The 24,261-nt window shown below is 40.6% G+C and overlaps 2 protein-coding genes across 8 annotated transcripts in view; both read left to right on the forward strand.

Moving 5' to 3' along the window:
- The window catches only part of NISCH (nischarin), a 29,430-nt gene extending 20,918 nt beyond the window's left edge, over positions 1–8,512 (forward strand). For 2 of the 4 annotated variants that reach the window (XR_001122876.5, XM_012572793.5), the window contains exons 14-21: positions 781–902; positions 1,748–1,803; positions 2,269–3,576; positions 3,980–4,154; positions 5,312–5,465; positions 6,005–6,133; positions 6,496–6,657; positions 7,116–8,512. Coding sequence is in view for 3 of the 4 variants with exons in the window: in XM_012572793.5 (XP_012428247.4) it covers positions 781–902; positions 1,748–1,803; positions 2,269–3,576; positions 3,980–4,154; positions 5,312–5,465; positions 6,005–6,133; positions 6,496–6,657; positions 7,116–7,744 (2,735 nt within the window). In the remaining variant the exon portion in view is untranslated. Of the gene's footprint in view, positions 1–780; positions 903–1,747; positions 1,804–2,268; positions 3,577–3,979; positions 4,155–5,311; positions 5,466–6,004; positions 6,134–6,495; positions 6,658–7,115 lie in introns of those variants that run through there. The other 2 variants (XM_072934667.1, XM_030283444.4) reach the window with 2 other exon arrangements.
- Positions 8,513–15,479: 6,967 nt separating this feature from the next.
- Positions 15,480–24,261, forward strand: part of STAB1 (stabilin 1) — a 52,685-nt gene continuing 43,903 nt past the window's right edge. For 2 of the 4 annotated variants that reach the window (XM_072934724.1, XM_072934725.1), the window contains exons 1-4: positions 15,481–15,579; positions 16,651–16,780; positions 22,186–22,322; positions 23,773–23,888. In XM_072934724.1, coding sequence (XP_072790825.1) covers positions 16,706–16,780; positions 22,186–22,322; positions 23,773–23,888 — 328 coding nt within the window. In that variant the 5' untranslated portion in view covers positions 15,481–15,579; positions 16,651–16,705. Of the gene's footprint in view, positions 15,580–16,650; positions 16,781–22,185; positions 22,323–23,772; positions 23,889–24,261 lie in introns of all 4 variants that reach the window. The other 2 variants (XR_012057894.1, XM_030282825.4) reach the window with 2 other exon arrangements.

Genomic DNA, 24,261 nt, shown 5'->3' on the forward strand with positions numbered 1-24,261 from the left:
AATAATGCTGTCATGTTCTGGTTTTCCTGTAAATTTGAGTTTCCTTCTTGCTAACACAGTATTTTGTTAAAGTAATAAATACGTCTTGTGTTTCCTCTGACCATGAGATGTCTTGGTGTAATCTGCTGAACTTTACCATAAATCTGGAAAGATACATACAGGTTTTTTATGCTCAAGCCAGAAACACGTTCACACTGTACTTTTGATGATTATTTTCATATTTAAATACTTAAGCTGGCTGGCTCAGTGGCAATACTAAAAATTGATTTGCTCTATTGGGTCAGTTAGATGCTGTGAATATCAAACTGGCAAAAAGTCAAACGTCCCTGAGAATGTTGCCTTGTATTCATTCATGATAAGTTTTTACTGATGATTCAGCTTTGAACCCTTGAAAAAGGCTCCGGATAAGGTGAGATAATATCTCAAGTGGCATTTGAGCAATCAGAGCTTCTAAGTCTGGTTGAAGGTTGTACACAGATATTGTTCAATTGAAGCTTGCAGAAATTTGGGAGTGTGCCACAAATTTCATGAAGAAATCTGCCAGCCTAGCAGCTGACTACTTCTGTTAAAGCTGACCTGTGTCAAGATTTCTTGCACCAGAATTTGACATTCAAATTGATTGTTAGTTTGAGAAAGAAGCTGTAGCAGTCTTTTTAAATTAAACTAAAATTCTACTTGCTTTTTTGTCCTGGCTATTGTGTGAAGATATCCTTGATTGGCAGATCCTATTAGACATTTATTTTTGTTTTACTTACAAAGAGCTGTTTATATTTGTTCTAGAAATAATTTGTGAAGAAACAGTCCTAGCCAGTAGTTTTTTGCAATCCAGTGATTTGACTCCTACAGACCATACAGTTCCCCAGAGATGCTTTGAAATTCCAGACTCCAGATGTCAAATGCAGGTAATTGCTACACTTCTGTTTATATTATAGTATTTTAATAAGCTTTGGCAAACTTATTTCTGATGTTAAATTTAGATTATCATAGTAGTCCATGACAAAGGGTTTTTTTCTTCTCAGAGCTATTTTAGTGGAAAAGGAGGCAGCCCCAAATTTGATTCAAGGGTGTTTTGTCCAGCTTGTAAATTAAGTGCAGAATCCAAGTTTACCAGAGTTGCAGAGAACACTATGGCTTTGAGATGTTTACCCAGTACTAGTATTACATCATTTAATAGCCATTTAGATGCATAAGAATTGTCTTATCATATTACAGTATCAGTTTTTGAAAGGCGATTCTCTTGCTGGTAGAGTGAAAGAACCTTCTCTCTGTCAATAGGCAATGGCCTTAAATAGTCTTCTTCAATCTCGTCCTGCCTGATAACTTCTGCTTTGTGATTTCATTTGTGGTATTGGAAGCACTCTTCATATGCACGACTTCAAGGAATAAGACAAGAAGCCTTGGTGTCTCTTCCTTTGCTACCATTGTAGTTAGTCTTTGTCAGGTTCCCTTAGTGTTTGGCTTCATGTTACACTAATTCAGTAAAAGTTTGTAGAGTGCTCAAATGCCTGGGTCACAGGTTGGATCTGTTCTCAGGTCAGCAGCAGAGTTTGTTCTTCTGCCTTGGTTGAATGCCCAACCTAAAGCAAACAGTATTTTTGGGTCCTCAAAGAATGGCTGTTAAGCTCCCTGTGAAAACAGCAGGACTTGGCCAGCTTTAAAAAGCATGAGCCAGCATTAATTTTGCTTCTCATGTGTGCTGAACTCTTAAATATTTTACAGCTTCCTGATGTTACTTTCTTCTCCTTAGGCACCTGCCTCTTTATTGGCTTCATGCAAAGAGTATGGTGGTGGTCATCATGTGTGGTAAGCTACATAAATAAATTCTGGTTTAAATCCTTGTTAGCTTTTAGGTGATAACAGTGGATTCTGTTTTCTTAAACACAGCCTTTATGGCAAAACAATCTCTTGCATTATATTCTGCCTCTGGTTTTTTGAACCAAAATATGGTGTGTAGTGATTTTAACCTTTGAACCCTGGAATATAGCTAGTGTTTCAAAACCAGCAATGGCTGTATTGTCTAGTCCTTTAGCTTATCAGGTTGTGCTTACTGGGGATGGGAAAGGAAAGTGGAGTTAAACATTTTAGTGTTTACTTTCTATAGAATTACCCACTACCAGCCTTTAAAATCAATGGCTGTGCAGACTGATTTAACTGTATTAACATGAGCAAATATCAAAGTTCTGAGAAGCAGCACTGTGAATTGTAGGTAGCCATAACTCGTTTTAAATTCAAGTTTGTACTTACTGTGGCTTCTTCTCTCTTTTGAAGTTTGGAGAGAGAACACTGTGCAGTGCCTGACCCCTGTAATACCATCATCTTGCCTTTTAATTGTATGTCCTACACTGCCACCAACCAAGACTTTATCCAGCACCTTTGTGCATCAATAGTGCAGGCTCTGCAGAAATCTGCCCCCTCCCTCACAGAGAATAAAGGGAGCCCTGTGGGTAATTCCACAACCACAGACAAAGCAGATGGATATTTTGAAATGGGACTTCATGAAGGAGATCACACTTTTGAGTTCAGCACTACTTCGGATGCTCAATCATCTGACAACATACCAGTTGAGAGTGTTGACATAGTCAAAATTCTCTGGAGCTTTTCAATTCACATTCATAAAGGACTCAGACAGTTTGCTTCCTGTTTGGTTTTGACCGATGAGATGCTAGCTGTGTTTGAGATTCCTCATCATGAATTGAGAGGAAATTGCCAGAGCATCCCTTCTGCCTTGAAATTAACACTGTGTTTTCCCTACACCGATCTAATAGAATTTGGCTTTCTCCTGCCAGAAATCTGTTTAACTCTGAAGCTGAAAAACAGTGACCACTGCTTGTTTATTATTTCAGACTCCCAGAATCTTCAAGACTTTTATTCCTGTTTACAAACGTGTTGCTCTCAACACTACACATCAGTGTTACCAAGCTCCACATGGTACTGTAGAAAAGCAAATCTCCAAGAATTTCTCTGTCAACTTATGGAATTGAATTGTATTTCAGCCGAAGATGTTGAAATAAAAGGTTGTTTCCCAACATATCTTGTTTATGGGAATAAAACCAATGTTCAGAAAGTCTTGCATCAACCAGAGTCAGCTGGCAATAGCAAGGAATGGTCAAAGAACGTTTTGTGTTCTGCACTTTATTCTTCAGTATATAAATCTTCTGACCAGAGTCTCTGTGTGGTCCATCCGTGTTGGATATTTCTAACACCCCAGCATTTGTACATAGTAAAGGTGGATTTCAGTTTACTGCCAGGTAAATGGGCAGGCACAGAAGACTTGGGAAGTGTATTTAAGCTGAATAGAATTCCATTGGCATCACTTGTGCTGCATCCAGCTCACAGTGCCACACAGCAGAAAGGTTCGTTTTTGGATGGACACGTGCTGGAGTTGCTTGTTGGATACAGATTTGTTACAGCAGTGTTTGTTCTACCTCATGAGAAATTCCACTTTCTAAGAATCTACAGCCTTCTAAGGACACTGCTCCAGGATGTTAAGACTATTATTATTTTCAAAGCTTCAAGCAAATCAGATGCTGTAAGAAATAATGCTGTGGAGGCAAACAGACACAGTCAGGCAGCCAGGTAATGATTCCTGTGAAAGGTCTCTTGCACAGTGCTTGATGTGTGGCCTGACCCCTGTGTTTGCTGCTGTCATTGTGGTTGGGTTTGGACTGTAGTAGTATTGATGAAATACTTCTGCATTGTGCTAGTCTGGTGTGAGTGTGAATGGTTATCCTGGAATGTATCCTAGACTGTTTTGTGTTTTGTTGCTGCAATGTAAAATCTAATTTCTGATGGAAGGAAACTTCCTATTTCATGTGCCTGCTGGCTGAGGTCATGGCAGGTTGACAGCTATGGTCAAGCTATAAATAATTTAAACTATTAAAAATGGTTTGAATTTTTGAATGAACTACAAATATTCTTGTAGGGAAAAAGCTGTGTAGATCTTCACATTTTGATTATTTGTGTTCTGGATCTTTTCTAGTTTTTGCAAGCCTCATCTAACATTGTCATCCTTATACCCATCTGAGCTTCTTATGCAGAAGATAACAGAAGATAACCAGATTCCTGTTCATCTTCATGTTTCTGTGTCTCTGCAGTATGTGGCTGGGCTGAAGGGAAGAGCCCTGGTTGAATTTTTCCATAGCAACATTGCAGAGGTATCATGTCTACACCAAGTGTACAAAAACATGCTTTGTGACCTTTCTGTACTACACAGTATCTATAAAAACCTTTTTGATTTTAGCCATAAGAATTAGGCTCTGGGAAACCTAAAAGCATTTTGATCAAGAATCTGTGTGTTATCCGTTTTGGATTCTCTGCTACAGCAATTGGGATCCTGCAAGGCATATTTTGCCATCAGGATCTGTGGTGCTGAACAGGAGAGTACACTAGTTATGTCTTGAAGATGTGATTGCTCCAAGAATGTTCCTCTATTTTCTTTGAAGTGGGAAAAAGAAAGAAAATAACAGGAATGAAATTATTTTGGGATGGTTCGTAGATAAATCAAGAAATAAGTTTTTATAATACTGTACATGACTGCATCACATGTGCATGGCTGCAGTTACTCCAGAAACATGAACAGATAAACCTGATTTCTGAAAAGCATTTAAGTGTATCTGGGGAACATCAGATTGAAAAGTAAAAATATTACCCAAAATTTATGATGTGGCTTTTTGAGTAGTAAATCACTGTGATCTGAGTATAAATGTCAATTGAAAGCTTGAGAAATAGATGTTTTTCTTATTCCCTTACCTCTCTTCCAAATGTTTTAAGCAAGCACAGTTACAAGCTGTGCTTCTCTTTTTATATCAGGAGAAACGGATAAAAAAAGCAGGTGACTCATTTAAAGGATGCTGAGTTGGAACAGCAGCTGCAGTGGCAAGCTGTGCTCCTGTCCTCTCTCCAGGGTCTTCAAATCCAACCCTCAGAAACACCTAAAGGCTCAGCAGACTTGTGGTTTGGAAAGCCACTGCTCAGCTGGTGATTAAAGTTTTACCTGCAGTGTCTGCCCTAAAAAGTTTTTCTTATAAATGAGATGTTTTTCTGTATTTTTTCTAATTTTGATCAGAAAACAAAGAATAATTTGCTTATAACAGAAAAATAATTTTCTTATATAAGCACAATATATTTTCAGTGGCTGCCATGGTGGCCTCATTCAGCAGCTTTGCGGTGAACTACCTCTCTTTGACCAGAGCGTGTTCAGGTGCTTAAGATTTTGAAGTTGTTTCTCTGGGGTCTGAAATTGTCTCTAAGGTGATGAAACTGTCTGAAATATCAAAGTTTATGTGCTTATAAAATAAAATTTACATCTTAGGTGGAAAATGAAGAGTTGAGACACCTCATGTGGTCTTCAGTTCTGTTTTACAAGACTCCCAGTGTGGAAGTGATGGCTTGTGTGCTTCTCTCAACAAAAGCTATTTACTTTCTGTTGGATGATTCTTTCATTCATGCAGATGAGCACCAGTCAGGTAAAGTAGTTACTTTGATCCTTTAATCATGTTACCATCTTAAATCCCTCTCTCTGTTTCTCTTCAGTCTAAGTACCAATTTTGGTCAATATTCTTAATTAGACCTCCTAGTTGAAGGGGTCAGTATTTGCATAAGGCTTTTATATTCAAAAAACCAGGGTCTTGAGTCATAGCTGCTTCTCAGACAGACCCTTTTAGCTGCCATGGGATCCATGCTTTTCTTTGATGTTATTTCATAGTCCCTCTCATAATGCAAATGGAAAGTGAAGAGTAATGAAGCTTGTAGTGGGCATTCAGTTGAAGTGTGTTATTGGTGCATGTGCTGATTTAAATCTGGTGTGTGACAAATGTTTATAGAAAAGCTCCTAATAAAATTTGCTTGTATTTTGCTCAAGAAATTTTTAGCCATTGTACCAAATTTTTTCTTAATTTCTTTCTTCAAGTGTGAGATAAGTATTAGTTTGTAATATAGAAATTATGCTCATGGGCAGAACAATCTTTTTCTTTTGACCTTTATATCATGTATACTTCTTTAACAGATTTTTGGAACAAAGAAAACTCAGACTGTGAAAACAGTTCTTTCCACCTCTCTTGCTGCTTTGTGCTAAAACTTAATGACCTGCAGTCAGTCAATGTTGGCCTGTTCGACCAGTATTTCCGAATTACTGGTGAGTACATCTTGTGCTTTAAGCTTTTCCAGTTCTATTTTGTTCCAGTCTTTTTTAGATGGATCTGTGTCTTTATTAGTGAGACGGAAGAGAGGTTTTCTGTTGCTTCTTTTTCTTGAATCCCTAGAGCAATATTTGAATCATAAGTATACATTGTATTTTAGATGAAGAGAAATTATGTATTTTTTGAGGGATTTGTGGGGATTCCATTGTTGTTTTCAAGAATTTGAAAGATTTCTGAATAATGATGCATGTTTTCAGGAGAAATAATCCTTAAAAAAATCTTGTCTGATGACAGTTGCATGTTGGTTTAAGAAATGGTAATGACACAGTGAATGAATTATGTTCTGTGCTCTGCTCAGGGCATTCTGCAGATCACATTGTCACCTGCCTGACAAGAGACAGTTACAACACTCACACCTTCATACAGCAGCTTATGGCAGTCCTGTCACTGCTTGCACGCACTCCTTCACCTGAACCAGTAGATAAGGACTTCTACTCTGAATTTGGGAGTAAAAACACAGGTGAGTGTCTTTTCTGCATGTCATGACTTATTTAGACATCATACTTAAGGCTTCACCTAAACTGTACTGATTAAAAACTCTTTTGAAGGACATTTATGCAGCAGTCATTTCCTATTTGATGCTTCAACTAAACTCCCTGATTTTAGTTATCTTAGATGTGCCTTATGTGAGTAGGATTGTCAAATGTATGTAAGAGTCTTGCACAAGTGAAGTTAGTTATGGCTTTTTACATTTACCCTGGACTTACATGGTTAGAAATTTGCAGAAAAGTATGTTGGACTCTGGCAGAGACCTGCAATCCAAATAAAATTATTCCAATATTGTTTATAAGCAAAGCAAGTATCAATAGATACAAAACTTATATTCTTCGAGCTGTCAATGGTTGTTGTTTATCCTAGTACATTAAGAAAGTGTTGTATAGCACTAAATAGAGACATAATAATGTTTGTTTCTTGCAGGAAAAATGGAGAATTATGAACTGATTCACTCTAGCAGAGTAAAATTTATTTATCCAAATGAAGAGGAAATTGGGGACCTTGCTTTTCTAGTGGCAGAGAAGATGGATGGTTTGACCAATCTTCCATCCCTCAACATCCTTCTGTATGTGTTGGCATTTCAAGTAAATCACTTCGAAGGATCTGCTCAGAACACTAGTTCACTTCAACCGAAAACACTGATATTGACCAGCTCTGATTTGTTCCTCTTTGATGAAGATTATATCAGTTACCCACTGCCTGAATTTGCTAAGGAGCCACCAAAGAGAGACAAATATCAGCTTGCAGATGGAAGGCGAATCCGGGATTTAGATAGAGTACTCATGGGGTATCAGACATATCCACAGACCCTTACATTTGTGTTTGATGATGTTCAGAATCAGGACCTGATGCAGAATTTAACACTGGATCACTTTGGAGAAACTGATAGTGTCCCAAAAGGAAATTCCAAACAAGAGGGCACCAGGAGCAGAGAGATCCAGTGGTATATTTTTATCCCAAGTGCAGAAAGCAGGGAGAAATTAATTTCATTGCTTGCAAGACAGTGGGAGATCCTGTGTGGTAGAGAATTGCCTTTGGAACTCACTGGGTAGTTACTGCACAGCCAAGTGATTTCAGTGTGTATTACAAGGTAAAGCACAGTGAGTAAGTAGGTAGCACCTGTCAAGTTCTCTTTGTTTTCACGAGGAGCTGACCTGGACTCCTTTGCTCCCTGGTGCAGTGGACGTGTAATAGTACATAGAAATACTCTGAAGTGTTAACTGGGGACTGACCTTCTTGTACAGTCTATTTTTATGCAATAGTATATAGTGAAAAAAACCACATGAGACATCCTGGGAAACTGTATGGAAAATTTAAGGAGTCAACACTAGATATTCTGTCGTCTGGGGCTGTTAAGGTTTCCACTGTTTTTCTGTATATATCAGTCTTGCTGTTCTATACAAATTCTAATGTGTAAATAAGGGTAAATGCTTGTGTATGTTCAAGTGCAATGTTCTTTGTACAAGAAGTATTTTGGGTATGCTGCTAATGCTTATTATTTAATGATCTTACAGTTTTACATATGTTTTTCTTTGAGGCCAAATGTAATTATTTGCTGCCAATCATTAACTTAACAGTAAAATTTGAGCCACAAGCAGGTAACAAATTTTCATATGAAACTATTTTCACAGGCATTCATTTTCCTTATCCAAGGATAAAAGAATTGGTTGGTCAAGATCCCCTCAGTATTGTCTTGAAAGTGGAAATACCCAGTGTGGTTATATCAGCATTTTGTCAGCAAATAATGGATTTGTATCTCTGAACACAAAGTCTTTCTTTTGCTTATCTTGTCAATACAAATAAAGCGTAATTTGACAGTTTTCTTTTGGCCTTGTCTTTATTCAAGTTTATATCTTGTTTTTCCAGGATACCATATGGCAGTTCAGCAGCACACATTCTGTTCCTAGAGTGCATAGTAAAGTATGAAATGTGCAGCAAGATGAAAGGAGAAAATAGTTAATTCTACTACCACGAGATTGTTAGTCCAGAAATACATCTGAGTCATGGAAACTGAGGATCTGCAGCCTCTAAACACAATTTGAGGATTTATTTCAAGTACTTTTGCTTATCTATTAGATATTAGGGATTTTCTTTCTAAGCTATCGTGTTTAACTTGGCAGTTACTGTGCCCAACAAGTTTTAGCATGCCTCATGACAGTAAAATCCCTACTCACTACTATGAAGACAGATACTGACACTGAAAAAGAATGTTCTGTATCTAATGGGATTAAGAAGGGAAGAACAGTTTTGATGCTTATGTGGCAGCTGATGCTGCTTAAAACTGGTGCCCTTAAACACATAGAGGAATCTGGGTTGGAAGAGACCTTGGGACATCCAACAATCAAATCTTCAAAAAGATTGCTCAGGGCCTGGTCTAAACAAGTTACAAGTTTTCTCCAAGAATGGAAGTCCATGGTGCTGTTAGGAGTTTGGTGGTTTCACTGAGTATTTTTCCATGCTATTGCAGAGCTTTTGCTATGCTTTTTGGATTTCAGAAGCCGGGAATGTAGCAGTCAGTGCAAGGATGACAAAGACAGAGGCAGCCAAAGTCAAATTATATTGCAGGATGCAGTGGAGTTCCCAAAGCAAGCAGAGATGAGGAGCATCTCATCAGAGTGCAGCTCTGCTCCCAGTTTGACAGAGGAAGCCTAACTCCTTAAGCTTAGACTGCACTGAACAGTTAAGGTAGGTACTGCAAACTCTTAAAGAAAACTTAATGTTCCTGTACTTTAGAGCTCTTCTATTCTCTGAAATCTCAATGTTGCTGATCTTTATTTAATCTTAACTATCATTGGGTAGGAAAAGCTAATTTCTAAATTAAACATCCTAGGAATAAAGTAATTAAAAGAAATTTTAGGTCTTCACTAGTTCTTGCTGATGTAGATCTGTTAATCACTTATTAATAATTGTCCAAGGTAACACTTTTGAGGAGCCTGTGGCAACTTAAACAGTCTGATTTTCAAAAGCATTTTAGAACTTACCAGATGAATAGATAATTTATAAGAGAACATGTAAGTGACTAAAAAGGGAGTCTGTAAGGAGTCCTCTGGAACTGCCTGGGATTGGAGCCAGCATGGACAGGTCTGTCTCTCATATGAGGATTATATTTGTCATTGCTTCTGGATAAGTCAGCCCTGCTTCCATCTTGCATATAAGGGCTGTTCTGGAGGGGTGCCCTGTGCTTGAGACAGACATGAGTTCTGTTTTAAGCATCTCCTGTAAAACCCAACTGTTTAAAGGTATTTTAATACAGTAGTGGGTATAGAGAATCTTATATTAGAGTAAGCGGGGATTAACCCCCTGCTTGTTACATACTTTTGAGCAAATAAGGCCCCTTTTTTGTATTTTATCTTAGAAAAAACATCTCTGGTTGAATTTAAAATTCTTTTTAAGTTCACACCTGTTTAAAATATAGACTCTGTCCCTTTGGATCAGATTATTAATCCAGGAAATAGCTGCAATTCCTCCTTGATACCTTGGTAAGCATTGATCACATTTCAAGATTAATGAAGTATTCAGTACATACTGCAGTATATTTTGATTCTTCCAGTAACTATCTTACCTGTGGTGCTATCAGAATTGTTTATTTTCAGGGCATTTTTTCAATAAGTCATCTTCTATTCTCTGCTAAGTAGAGCATGGGCTATATAAAGCTTTTTCCCTCATACTTCACCTCTTTTTCCATTTTTAACTGGTAAAAAAATTAGAAATGACAGCCCAACCAAACCCCAAACAAGAAATCCCCCTCTCTCCTGCTACCAGATATCTGATCCCTTGCTGCTTTCATAAAATCACAGAATGGTTTCTGTCGCAATGGACTTTCAGAATCATCTCATTCCAACTCCCCTTCCATGGGCAGGGGTGCCACCCACTTGATCTATTTTCCAAGGGCCCCATCCAGCCTGGCCTTGGATACTTCCAGGGATAGGGCATCCACAGCATCTCTGGGCCACCTGTACCAGGGCCTCTAAGTAAAGACTTTCTTCCTTACATCTAATCTAAATCTCTTTTTAAAAAAAAATTAAAAACATTCCCCATGGTTGTATCACTGTTTGCCATGGTAAAAAAATCCCTCATTAAAACAATCCTTTAAATACTGATATGGCTGCAGTCAGTCTCCCTGGACCTAATTTTTTCCAGCCTGAACAGCTCAAATTCTCCCAGCTAGTCTCCAGAGGACAGATGCTCTGTGTTAGAACCTGCTGGAGTCAGTGCTTTGTGGGTGTGCATTTCTGTTCATTTAAGTGCAATATTAAGCTGAAAATTTTCATAAACTGTCATTCTTCAGTGCCAACCTGTTGTCTTTATTGTCTAATTTTAATGTAGTCTTTTGTTCTTAAATACAGGAATTTAAGTGAGGTTTTCTTGAAAATGTACAATAATTTGTCTTGAAACTAAGCTGATTGCTTCAGTTCATAAAGATTTCCCAGAACTTTCCACATTTAGTTTCTACAGAAAGTTCTGTGAAATGAAGTCACTGTCAACAGCTGAGCTTACATAGAAAGTCTTGATTTCTGCCTCTCTTTTTGCAAGAGGACTACAAAGCCCTGCAGGCATATTCCTCTTTAGTAACCCTTTGTCCTCAACTTCTTTCCAGCTTCCGACCCTTGTTCAACATTAAGACAATATTTGAGTAGCTGAAGTTCTGACCAGAAACACAGAGGCAGGTGGGGGGACCTTTGTCAGGAAAGTATCTCCTGAACTCTCAATTTTCTGTGTTCTGACTTTGCAGCTGATGTCCATTTTTGCCACCCTAGGAAGACCCAGACAATTATTTTTGTTCAGTGTCATCTGCCAAGGATCTGCCCAGAGGTTTTAAAACTTCCCTTGTATTACAATTAAAAAGTTGTAAATGAACCTCATTAGGAAAGAAAGTAAAGGAGGTGCTGACCTGGGCTACACTGTTTTCTCTGCAAGAAGAAATGACAGCGTGACCTGCATCCTGTCTGTCCTGTGTCCATGCCTGTGCTGCTTTGCAGAGCACTGATCTGCCTGGCTGTGGATGTACTGCACAATCAGGTATTTCCATCAGCCCCTCTGGCTCACCTTCTTGTTCTTAGCCCTGATAACGAGGTGGGTTTTTTTAATTAACAAAGTGCTGCTGCATCTTACGTGCATTCTGATCAGAAAGTTTACTTCTGTAGTACTAACCTTCAAACATACCAAATCTTAGGCAGAAAGCAGCCATATGAGGAAAGATAGGAAGTTGTGGCTCAGAGCAGACCACAAGCTTCTGTTGCTTGATGTCCACCTGATAATTAAGGGCATTTATAACTTGGAGAGCTAAAATTTGATGTGAAAAATGGAGGATGGGAAATTCATTAGATCCAGAAAGCACTAAAAATAGACTGGCCAACACTGGAAAGATCTACCTGAATAAGTGCATGAAGTGCAGTAGCCAGAGTAGATGAGGTGGGCACCAAACCCTTGTGCTTCAGTTTTCAGGGTCTCAGAGGGGATGACAAGAACCCCTAGCATGTCTGAAGTTGCTGAAAATGCAGAGCTAGCAGGATTCTGACTCCCATCTCCATCTGTTCTCAGGCAGACATTCAGTGCTGTCCTTGGCAAACTGTTGGGTACAGCTTGAGTCAAGCACATTGTAGGTCCTTTCTATCCCTTATAGACAACAGGACCTGAAGAATCAGCAGCACTTCATGGGAGAGCTCACTGCCTCTGCATCATGCTCCTTCAGCAGGTACTGAGTTTCAATAGCTCAGCTATTGAAACAAACAGTCCTACCCAGAATTCTAATTAATATTGGATATCTGTGGGGAATTTGGAGTCTGACTTTCCAGTACAATCCCAGAGTGCTGCTTAATAAATGGGAAAGGTACAAAACTAAAACCAAGAGATGGGAAAGGTTGCAGGTTTTCACTGCAGCAGAACATGTAAAGGAACTCCGAGTCCAGAGAAAGTGATAGGCCAGACTTAAAGCACTTATCTACTGATGTTGGAACTGCTGCTCATAGAGGTTTTAGAGTAACAGGATGTGAGCAACCAGGATAATTTCTTTCTGAATTGTACCACAACACTGTGCTCAGGCAGTCCTACCGGTCTGCTTGGAATTGGACTACTGTGTCTATGTGAGAAAGAGAAGGATAAACAGACTCCTATTCTCTGTGCAATCCTTGCAGGTTTTTTTTTGCTTTTATGAGCAAACCTTAAAATTCCTGTTCCTTCCAACTTGCCAAGAGGAAAGAAAAATTAGGATTGTGTCCTCGCATCTTCACCAGGACCCTGAGGGTATGTTGGCTAAGTCAGGGATGGCCCCCTTCCTACATGCAAGCACTATTGGCTTGGCCTGTTTAATCCTGTTCAGACTCACAGCCTTCTTACACCCTTACAATTCAGAGCAAAGGGACTTAATGTCCTTTTCCAGCTTTGCCAGAAGTGCAGAACAAGAGTCCTTTTCTCTCTGTGGATGTAACCAAATGGTCAGTTCCCAGAGAAGCTGTGTGGCACGGTGGACTGGATGGCAAATCACTTGCCTTGGTTCTATAGTTTCTAAACAAAAGATTTCAATAGCAGGAAATTGCCCAATGTAGTCAGAGCTGCACACACTTCACAGAGCAAAGCTGGTGACCCAGCATTTTAAAACACAGTGTGTGGCACAGGCAGGAAGGGAGTCTGGGAGGGCTTGTAGCCTTATCCTTTGCCTTTATCCAGGTGGGGATTTGGTTTCTTTTCCTGTGAAACAGGTTGAGTAATTTTTGCCAGCAAATTCTCAACTTTAAATGTTTATGTGTACACAATAAAAATTCCAGGTCTTACAAATGTTGCTTTAGAGGAGCCAGCTTGTCACAGATGCATAAATAAAAAGAGAGGGAATTTTTCCCTGAGAGAGAAAAATCCTGAGCGTTCCTGCTGCCAACAATCTGCTGATGAAGGGGGAGACTGAGCCCACCAGGTAAATTTTAAGTGTTTTGTAGCGGTCATCTTGAAGAAGTCAGGGCCAGAATTTGAAGATGTTTCTGAGACCCATGTCTGTGACTTCTGCTAAACCAGCCACCTTCTGTTATGTGGGCAAGAGACACTTAACAGGTAAGTCAATCTCCATGCTTTCCAAAACAAATAAATGTCCATGTGTGAAACCTCACAGCCAAACACTAGCAAACAGTTGACAACTCCTACTGTATGTTTTAAAATAGGATTTGCACAATCCTATTTCAATCAAACATTGACTATGATGTGAACAAAATCCTCCTACCCTGCCTGCACAGGGCCGTTTGTGTACTCTGTCAGAATCAAATCAGATCTTTACAAGTCTTGCCTACATTTTCTCTTTTGATGAATGCTCTCTGGCAGATATCAGGATCTTGCTTTACAAGATTTTGGGGGTTTGAAATACTTTGTAGAGATGCCTCTGTGCATGAGCAGGTCTAATTGAAATGAGTGAGGCAACTGGGGTTTCTATTTGTTGACAGTTTTGAAGAGTACTGGACTAAACAGTGGAATCAAAAATTTGATCCAATGCATTTTGCCACTACAGCATAAAGTTTTTATAGATGTCATCCATAAGAAAATACATTTATCTGCTTAGGAGGAGTCCATTTATGAGAAGAGAACAGAAACTGTGAGTGGAGCAGTAATTTGTTTGGCTCATTTTTGCTTTGTGTGCTGTTTCTCTGCTGGTGTTGTCATCTTTGATGACTCTGCCTGCTGGAACTGCTGCTGAGAGCACCTTGGCTTCTGTGCACTGGACATTACTAATGGCTCTTGACCACCTATTAATTTAGAGGTGGTCATCTCACCTTCTTACCAATTTCCAGAATCATGAAGAGCCCAAGTTGTTGCAGATTTTGGTGTTCCAGCTCCAGCAGCAGTGGCCAGCAAAGTTTCCATTCTCTCAGAGCAGCTCATAGGCAGTGGCTGAAATACACTCTGCTTATGCTGCTTGGTCAGGAAAGCAGGGTCTAATGAGAGATGACCTTTTGATTTTTCAGTTTATGCTCTGCTGCTATACAATGGCACTACTCACTGTTTGCATTTTTAGCCTGTGTATTGCTGTTGTATTGCTAGTCTTTAATTGAGGTGAGGTCAGATAAGGAAGCTGGCTGTGAACCTTTTGATGTTGCTGTGAATCTGATTTATTTAATTCAGACAGGAATTTCACCAAGTATTTCTCTCCCTTCCTGGTTTCCCTGCAGTAGGTTAGATACAGTGATGATAAGCAGCAGTGGAAAGCCCTGGAATCAGTCTTTGTGTGTCTTTTCTTGCCCTGTACCATTTTCAGTGCTGAGCTGTTTAGAAAACTGTCTGAAAACCCATTAAAGAAGCCAATGCACCTTCAAGTGCCCCAGGGTGAACTATTTTCACCTTAAAAACTTATCAGCTATGTGTGGATGCTGCCAACTTAATCCCTGCATCATACAGGCAGCTCGTGGAAAACCCAGCAATCTTCACCATCCTCCTGGGGCAGCATGGAGGAGAGAAGCAGCTTCATTCTTGTGTTTCCATGGCCAGCTCAGGGCCGTGACTGCAGGCCAAGAAAACACCGTACTCCTTCCATTCTCTACAAGAGTGTCCCCACTGCCCATTTGTGACTTTCCCATCCCACCAGAGCTGGCTGAGCCATGATGCCTCTGCCTCATTTTGAAGACCTTCAGGGTACCAAATGGTTTCCAGAGCAGTGTGAGCCCTCTGACCTTGGCAGGGTGGCACCGGTTGGGCAGCAGCAGTCCCAGGGCTGCAGTTGTCCTGTGGCAGGACAAGTGGGCTGAGCTGTCGGGTTGAGCTGTGGGCTGGTGCTGCTCACACGGGTTGCAGTGGATGGTTGTGTGCCTTATCTGCTTCCTGTTAGTGCAGGATATATAGCAGGGCTGGCTGTTCATCATGCTGCCTTTCCCTGTAGGATGAAGGCAGAAGTAAAGCACAGCTAACGGCACCGGTAAGTACAGCGGTTCCTACACGCCTCATATGTTACAGCATGTGTGTCTTGGTGGGGATGCAGGGGCAAAAAATTATTAATGCTCTCATTATTTATGTAAGCACAAGAATGGCTCCATGGTTTCATTTAGGCACCTCCATGTGCTATTAATGGCTTGAAAATATGAAGGTGCCTCATTGCTTAGTGAGATTTGCTGCTAACAGAAGCAATCCTTAGACTGCTCAGGTTAGTGGGCTCTCTTAGCAGACAAAGAACACAGAAAATCTGTCAATAATCAATTCTTTATAAAATTCAAAAGGAGACTATAAATTGCAGACTGTACCTCAGGTTAGTGTGTATTTTTTTTTAATCCTGTTTTGGGACTTTCCTGTTCTTAGTGCTATGGAAGTGCTCCTTGGATTCATCAAGCTGTCAGCAGAGTGTTTGGAAATTATGAAATTTGGAAATGTTGCCATTGCCGCCATAGCATCAGCTTTTCTTGCTGAGAAAGTCAACTATTTAAAATAAAAATATCAAAGCCTGCCCAAAGTGCTTGATTGATTGATTGATTCAATGTGCTCCATTCTTGCTCTGAAGCACAGCCTGTCACTCGCATGGCTTTGTTCTTGGAATACTTTGGGATAGGCAGTGCTCAGCTCTACCTTACTTTGAGGTGTTATGGACATATTCACACCAGTGGCAAAAGGAAATTAACTTACTCTTCATGAATTTATGGTATTTAAGTTTGCCCATTGGATTTGCTTTCTGTTAAGCATACAGTTAACCTCTTTTCATTCCAATTAGCTGAAAACTAAGGATTTCCTTCCTTCTGTTTTGAACTGATATGTAAGAGGAAATCCGTAGATGTTCCTGTTTTGAGTAAACCTTTTACTAAGGAGCTCTGCTTGTGCATTTAAAAAAAGAATGGAAAGAAAAAGGCTATGTTGATTCAGAACTAACGCTAGAAGTAGCAGATCCATTTCTGAAGGCTCTGCAGCCAAAAAGCACAGTGCAAAAATGCTCTCTCCCTGTTTACTTTTAACCTCTGGTTTGTCTTGGATCTGATTCTTAGTAGGCGGTGTTATCTTACAGAAATTGCAGCCTCTCTCGCCACCCCTTTTGTGTAAAGGGTCCTGCCTGTAAAAGCATGAAAATGCATCCTCCTGGATTGCTGCTTTTCTTCTTAGCAGCATGCTTCACTCCCACAGCGGACAGTCAGAAGGTAAGTCTGCAGGTCTTTGTTTAAATGTTCATTGAGCAGTTCTTCATATTTGGATGGTAGCATGTTAGGAAATAGTCCTCTCCACAACTCATTTTTTCATTTACATTTAGTTAGGTGCAGAATAAAATCAGTAAAAACTGTAGGGCTGTAAGGTATCTTCTGTAGTCCAAACTGAGGAACTAAAATATAAGGTTGAAGGGAGCTGCTTGAGTTTTAAATCAGAATAAATTAATGTCTGTGATGGCATTGAACTTGAAAGAAGCAACATCAGAGGGAAACATTCAGCATATTTGTCTTCTGCTAGTTTTAGTATGTGGGACAGGAACTTTGTATCCATCAGGACAGATCCATAAGTTTCCCAGGAGAACTTTACTTTAAAATAATTTTTACTGTCTCATCAATTTGCAACAGTTTGTTTCAAGTATATTTCCCAAAAGCTCCTCAGTAAGGATTATTGAACACTTTCCATTTTATTTCAATTTTGTTGATTTTATTTTGATTCCTTCCTCTCTGTTCTTGTGTTCAGCAGCAGCACCTAGGAGAATGTGTGATACCTTTGTAGATTTGTTCTCTAGACTCCATGGTGAGGTAGCCCAGTTCCTGTGGGCTGGAATTCACACTAATCCACATTATATTGTCTCCTGCCATCCCCTTGCTCGTGTCCTGCTATTGGGGAAGTGAACTCGCCTGTTAAGTCCAGAGTTATGGGGGGCATTTGGAAATTCCCTGGGGAAGGGAAACACCCTGTGTAGGGTTGTCTTGTCTTGAATGACACAGCAGGGCCTTGTGGGGAGTGGACAGACCTGTGAGTCTTAAGGACTTGATTTAGAAAAAGCCAGAGGACTGGAAAGATCCTTCAGTGTCAGACCTTTGGGTGAAAGCTTCTGCATAGAATCTTTTGTGAAAGGGCCATAAATGAATACTAGGAAGGGTTGTGGGATCATTACAGCGACTTGAGCACAAACAACAAAGTGTTTTTAGGGGTGGATTTCATCTGTCTGGAGACGTGGGTTCCAGGCAGATGGATTTCAGATTGTCTTCAGAGGCATGAGCTTGTGTCTTCAACTGCTGTAGGTGAAAATGTAGGTCTCTCTATATGGAGCCACTCTGCTGATCTCTGTAATCACTAAGGAGTCTGGCTTGGCATGAAACAGTTACATTATCAGGTAGCAAGTACCCACTTACAGAGAAGTTAAATGTTTAAATCACCTCTGGAGCAGTTTATTTAATCCAGGAGTAACTCCCTTTAAGAGTTTTTTCCTCAAAAATCCCCTCTTTATGGAGAAAGCAAGAAACATTTGCAAGTTTATAATGGGAGATAAGGAAAAATAAGGATCTAATGAAGCTTTCTCTAGCAGTTTAGAAAACCCATTGGATCTGATTGGAATAAAAGTGCTATGATTCCACAGGAGGCTTTTCTTGGCTCACAGGGGCCACTGAGAGAGAAGAGAGATTGTGGGCTACCTGTTTTTCAGTGATGTTACCTCAGGGCTCAGCTTTAACGGCTCAAACATGACAGTGACTTTGTTAGTCTGATTTGGGTTTTTATACCTCTTGCTATGGGCTGGGGAAGATGCAGCAGAGGTGAGACCCATGGAAGTTTTTCTGCTGAGAGGAGGACAATCGAGGCAGTGCTGGAGGAGGAATGGAGAAAGGCGGGAAATGAGGAGAGTGGTCTCAGCATTCCCATGTTTCCAGTGCTCTGCAGCTGAGATGCTGGGAAACCCAGAGCAACAGTAAATATCATGGTTTGTGATCTCTGTTCATCCTCTTGCTACAAAGTGTCTTCCTTGAACAAGTGTGAAGAGGCTGTGTGTCCAGGAGCTGCTGCTCTGTTCAGCTTAAGCGTTATGGAGAACTACTTGGGGAGGTCCATGTCTATAATGACTCAAGCATGTATCTACAGCTGTTTTGTAAAGGACAAATGCACTGGAAACTTTGTGATTCATGAGATAATGGCTATTTCCAGAACTGGCTCCCAGGATTGTTGGAGCTGAACACTGACGTCCAAATATGTTTTTGTTTCTTCCTTGAGATTTTTGCCATGCAGAAGGATTTGTGTTATGGTTTGGGAGGAAAAGATAAAAAGAGAAAATGAGGGGAATGAAACTAGCCCTTACAAAATACTTCCCAGCATATTCTCATGAGGTGGAATACAAGAAACAAGCACTTGAGAAGTGAGGGACATCTGTTCAGAAAGGAGGGAAGGAAACATTGCAGCATCCAGAAGCTTTTATGTGTCTCAGCTGAGTGCAGAGAGCAGTGGTTGCTCTTGCACAAGCATTTGAGTGGAGGGAGAGAGTGCAGCAAAGCCTGGAAGACAGAGGCACCCCGGCTCTTAACTTCTTTTGGCTACAGCTGGATGCCTTCTACTTTAAAAACTTTTCATTTTGGAGATATTTGAGAGCATCAGTCCTCCTTTCCTGTTCCTCTGTACACAAATTGACCCAGTCCAGGCTCACAATATCACCTGATCAGAACAGTGACTGTCACCAGGCAGCACTGCTGCATCACAGGCACAGATATTCCCTCTTGCTGCTTTCTTTCCAGTGGCTTTGCATTTAGAAACAGCAGTCAAAGATGAGCCCAAGGGAGCAGTGCATCGTTTTCCATGAGGCTGTGCCCCAGGAGCCACTTCTGACTCAAACTTCTGTCTGTCTGTCATCCTTTCCAGAATTTGAGTATCCAGACTGTTGCATTTATGTCCCTTGATTCCCTCTTCTGCTTTCCTAAGAAGCAAAAGTCTCCAGAAAACAACTGCTTCATCAGTTCTGTCACTCAAATTAGCAGGGAAATATATTTTTTTAATACTTTTCCAGTCAGCTGTTTTCTTCCTCTTTCCTCCTGCTTGTTGCTGCTGACACAAGCATATTTCCTTATAAAAAGGGGAAGGTCTTACTGGAAAGCTGCCTAAAGCTTATCAAGTGTCCCAGTATGGTAGGGGGGATTCCACAATAAGTGTCTTGTCTTAGAGGTCTGCAAGTAATTAAACATGCCAACAGGGAGGAATGGCAGACATCCACCTCTCCTACTCTTCATTTCCATTGAGAAATGGAGCCACATTGATGAAGGAAAGAGAAGGGAAATAGAATAATGTATAAATAATGGTGTCTTCCTCCACCACCATGACAGAGAATACATTTAATGGCCCAGCTGTGTCTGATGCCTGAAAGTACAGATGAAATAGAAGGTTGGAGAATTTTAATTTAGTGCTTTGTGCTCTACTGTTTATTGGTCTTTTTGATACAGATTGAGTGGCTCAGATACTTGGTAGAGGTTTGTGACATAATTCTAACTCATGGGAAGGAGTCCACATTTGTATTTCTTGCTCAGGCATCTTCCCATTCCTTTTTCTGAGGCTGTGTCTCAGGGAAGGCTAACCCCGGGATTTGGTAGAACCAAAAAGGCAGGAGCTGTTTGTTCTGTGAGACCCATGTGCCTGGCTTCAACTGGCTCCTTTCAAAAGCCCAGCTTTCATCTGGAGTCCTCATTTAAGTTCCAGTCAGATGGCTGACCCCACCAATGGCATTGCTGATGTTTAGAGGCAGAGATCTCTGGAGGCAGCACCTTGTTTGTTCATCTATGTTGTTTGTCTTCTCTGTTTTTCTCCATGAAAAATGGGAAATCTCTGCTCCGTGTGAGTAGAAGCATAAGGAACAGCAAAGCTGATCTCTGTTCTGCTGGAAAATATCAGTAAAGCTGGTGCCCACAGGAGGAGTTGGTGGATCTCAGATTGGTTTTGAGCTCTTCATATTGCAAGGGAGTTCTTGACATAAGAGATTCCTAGGGACTCTGCTGCCAGGGCAGCTGGAGATTGATGTATGGTAGGAAAGCCTCAGAAGCAAAACTAGAAGTTAATATCCATGGGAAGGGCAACCACAGGAATAATTTCCTTTATTGGGCATCATTCTTGCATGTATGGCTGCAGAAGGTGGATCCATAAGCATGAGAAAAAGCTCAATGACTGTAGTGAGAGGGAAGGAGTTGGGAAATATTCCAGGAACATGTCCCTGTGGACTTGAGATTGAAGGTTATCTCTCAGGAGGTTTTCCTGACAGGATCTGCTGCCTATCACCTGGGAGGGCCTTCCTGAGCTCTTGATAACTGCTGGGAAGCTACAGGCTTCCTCCCTTGCCTTGGGGCAAATGTATGTATTTGGGCTTAAGTTCAGAGGAAGCAAAGCTGAGATTGCTGATGGGAATCCAAAACAAGGAGTTCTGGGGACAGGAGGGCTGCTGAATTAGCAGCATTGTTCAGGATTGGCTTTAAAATTCCAGATCAAGGCCTCCTCCCAAAATTTGATCTAATGTTTTTATTTTTAGAAAATACAGAGCCTGTAGAGGCACAGTTGAGATGAGCTCTGGGTTTTTTCCAGTCAATGACCTTCTGGGACATACACAGCTCATTCCTCCCAGCTTTTCTCTGTCATCAGCAGTGACAAATACTGTCTTTTTTCAAAATTACCAATGAGGTTTCCATGCAATTGCTTGCTTCCAGAAGTTTAGAAATTCAAGGAAATGCTTTTGGAGCAAAATCACAAGGTTTAATGACAGACTGGCATATGATGATGATCATCAACTCTTGAGGGTGTACTTTGTCATCTGTGTTTCACTTAGAAAAGCAAGGTTGTGTTGGGGTGCAGGAAAGCCTGTGAGGAAAACCAGCCCTAAAGTCATTCTGGTTGGGTAGAAGGACTTACTGATTTATTCACCAGCCATGTGATATATCAAAGTGTCCTACCTGATCTTCATGCCAATGTTTATGGAGTCCTTCTCACCTGGGGTCAAAGCATGGAGGTGTTCAGAGAGGTGCAGAGCACCTTTCCTTTTCATCCACCTCCCTGTGCCTCCTCACAGACAATTGCCATGAGAAATATTTCTGTGAGCAGCTCCTGGCTCTGGGAAATAGACTGAACTAGCACAGTCAGCTCTGCAGAGCCATGGAACAGCAATGAACTCGATTCTATCAATGACATGGAAAAGATAAATGCTGTGTTGCCTTTTAATTCAGTGTCTTTTGGCAAGGGTTATTAATTCAGGGTTTGTCCTCACACACTGCTACCACATGTTTGTAAAAGATCAGCTGAAATTAGCAGTGCGGAGTTGTGGTTATTTTAGAAATGGTTAGAAATTTTGCTGTGGGTCATAGCGGAAGGATAAGGTTGCTGTGATCTGCCCAGTTGCTTCTAGCTGAGATCCAGTGGATCTAAGCATGCAGCACCATGGCAGGGGGGTTCAGTCCATGGGAGAGTGGGGTACCTCCCAGCAGCTGCACTGGCCACTGCCCTCCCCAGTGATATCTAACAAATGGTGCAACTTGACAGAGATATTACAAGATTGGAAAGATAAGTGCCTAGGATAGCAAGTTAATCTGAGGCTATTTCTGTTCTATTTTGTCTTTTTAAGTTAAAATCCATGCGATGCAATGTCAAGACAATGTTCACCTTGAATACAGCATGTACTTCTTGTGCTGCAGTGCCTAAAATGCTTTGCCCAAGAGGCTGGTTAAGGACCACCCAAAGACCAGGGGTGAGGGACTGCAGGTAAGGCCTGTTTCCTAACTGTGTTATGCTTTTGGTGCAGCCCTTCTGTGCAGGGAGCAGTGTTCTCTCAGGAGAACACACACATGGTTTTGAGCTGTAAAGGTCCATGGAGTTGTTTTCAGATGAGTTTATGGCCCCTATTATTGTTGCTTTTGTCTCCTTGCAAATCCCACAGACTTTTTGCTGGGCAAGTTCTATATACACAGAACAAATTAAATTACAGTAACCTCTTAACTTGCCCTAAACAACCTAAGTTTGTTAATCCTGCTGTAGCAATTTAACAGAGGTCTGTCTAGCAAAAAAAAACCTGTTTCAGACCCAGAATACCTTAGTGGCTTATTAGGAAAAATATAATGATAGTTCCCCTTGTATATCCTCCCAGCTTCCAGCAATAATCCTCTGAACTTTTAACCTTCCTAGTTCACTTTATGACAATTGCTTGTTCATGTGTTCCTTGCTCATACTCTGTTGAGCTTGGCAGGTAGGAAAAGGATGAAGGAAAACTGAATTTACTAGGAGGCTTTTGTAAAATGAAACACTATAGATTATTGTTTGTGTATGTATTCAGCAGTGAATGTTAACTGTTAATAACTGCCCCATTGTCTGCTCTTTCTCTGATTCCCTCAAAGTACTTTAAAAATAGTGATGGCAGTTTTGCAGTTTATAGCAGTTTTTGCACACACAGTGGAGTCAGATGGAAGCCAAAGCAGCAATGCTATTGAGACAATTTCCAAGTTCCTTTTGGGAAGGATGTGGTGCCAAAAATAAAATGAAGTGTAAGAATAATGTGAGTCTATGCAACTTTTCTGGGTGTTATCTACTCTCATGATGGTTGTTGGACAGACCCAAGAATAGTTTTGTACTGTGTACGTGCAGAACAAGAGGCACTGCCACCAAGGAGTCACCCTGTGTGTAGAGGGGAGGGATGATGGGTTGAAAAGAAGATGCTTCCTTGAAGGATTTAAGGCATTTTTCCAAGATTTAATAGAGAATCTGTTAATAATATGGCTATTAAATCAAAATTAATAGCATCTTGATCTGGAGTCTTTAGTAAAAGATACAAAGGAATGAGTCCTGGAAGGAGACTTTGTTCTTTCAAACTTATTTTAGATGTGAAGTTGAATGCTGAGTCACCCTGGAAATCCTACCTTTTTTTTCCTGTGCTGTTTAACCCTTCAGCACCCAAGGTTTCCATCCTGATGCGAGATCCTGTCATATTCCCAGTCCATGACAGGTTTATTCTAACCAATCTTTGTGGCTCACATCAATGGGCCTCTTCAGAAAAGACATAACTGGAGTGAAACCTCTTGTGTGTGTGCATGGAACAGGGGATGAGGGCCCTTTCTTCCCTTCAGAGCTCAGGACACTGCAGTGTGATTGCCTAGAAACCCTCCAACAGGCCTGTGCTGGGTTTGTGGTATAATCATAATCTTGGATTATTCTCTTTAAGATACTCTGTCAAGTTAGGAGAAAATGCCCTTTCCCTGCCAGGGTGCCATCACATGTGTAAGAAGGAAATTGAGGAGAAAAGGTGCTGTCCAGGATTCTGGGGTACAGAGTGCTATGGTAAGTTTTGGGGTTTTTTACAACAACCTCCAGCTGTTCAACTAGGGCAAACCTGTTTTAATAGGAGGCATAAAATATATATTGAGGTGATTAATTTTCATTATTCCTTGAACACTCACAAGGTCTGGGAGCATATCTGTCTGGGTGCATATCTGTCTGTTCAGCACATAATCTCTTTGCTCCAGATGAGTTGAATCCCCTTAGATTTAACACATAACATAACCTCCTGTGGTGGAACTTCCTTTTGTCTCTTCTATAAAAATAAACTTTTGGAAAGGGATGTTTTTGTTCCTCTTTGCAAAAGTTTCCAAAGGAAGAGGAAGATCTTTCTGATATCCCTCTTGTCTGCAGTGCGTGTGCCATGTGTGCTGCT

Source organism: Taeniopygia guttata, chromosome 12 (assembly GCF_048771995.1).
Source record: "Taeniopygia guttata chromosome 12, bTaeGut7.mat, whole genome shotgun sequence".
Classification (NCBI taxonomy): Eukaryota; Metazoa; Chordata; class Aves; order Passeriformes; family Estrildidae; genus Taeniopygia; species Taeniopygia guttata.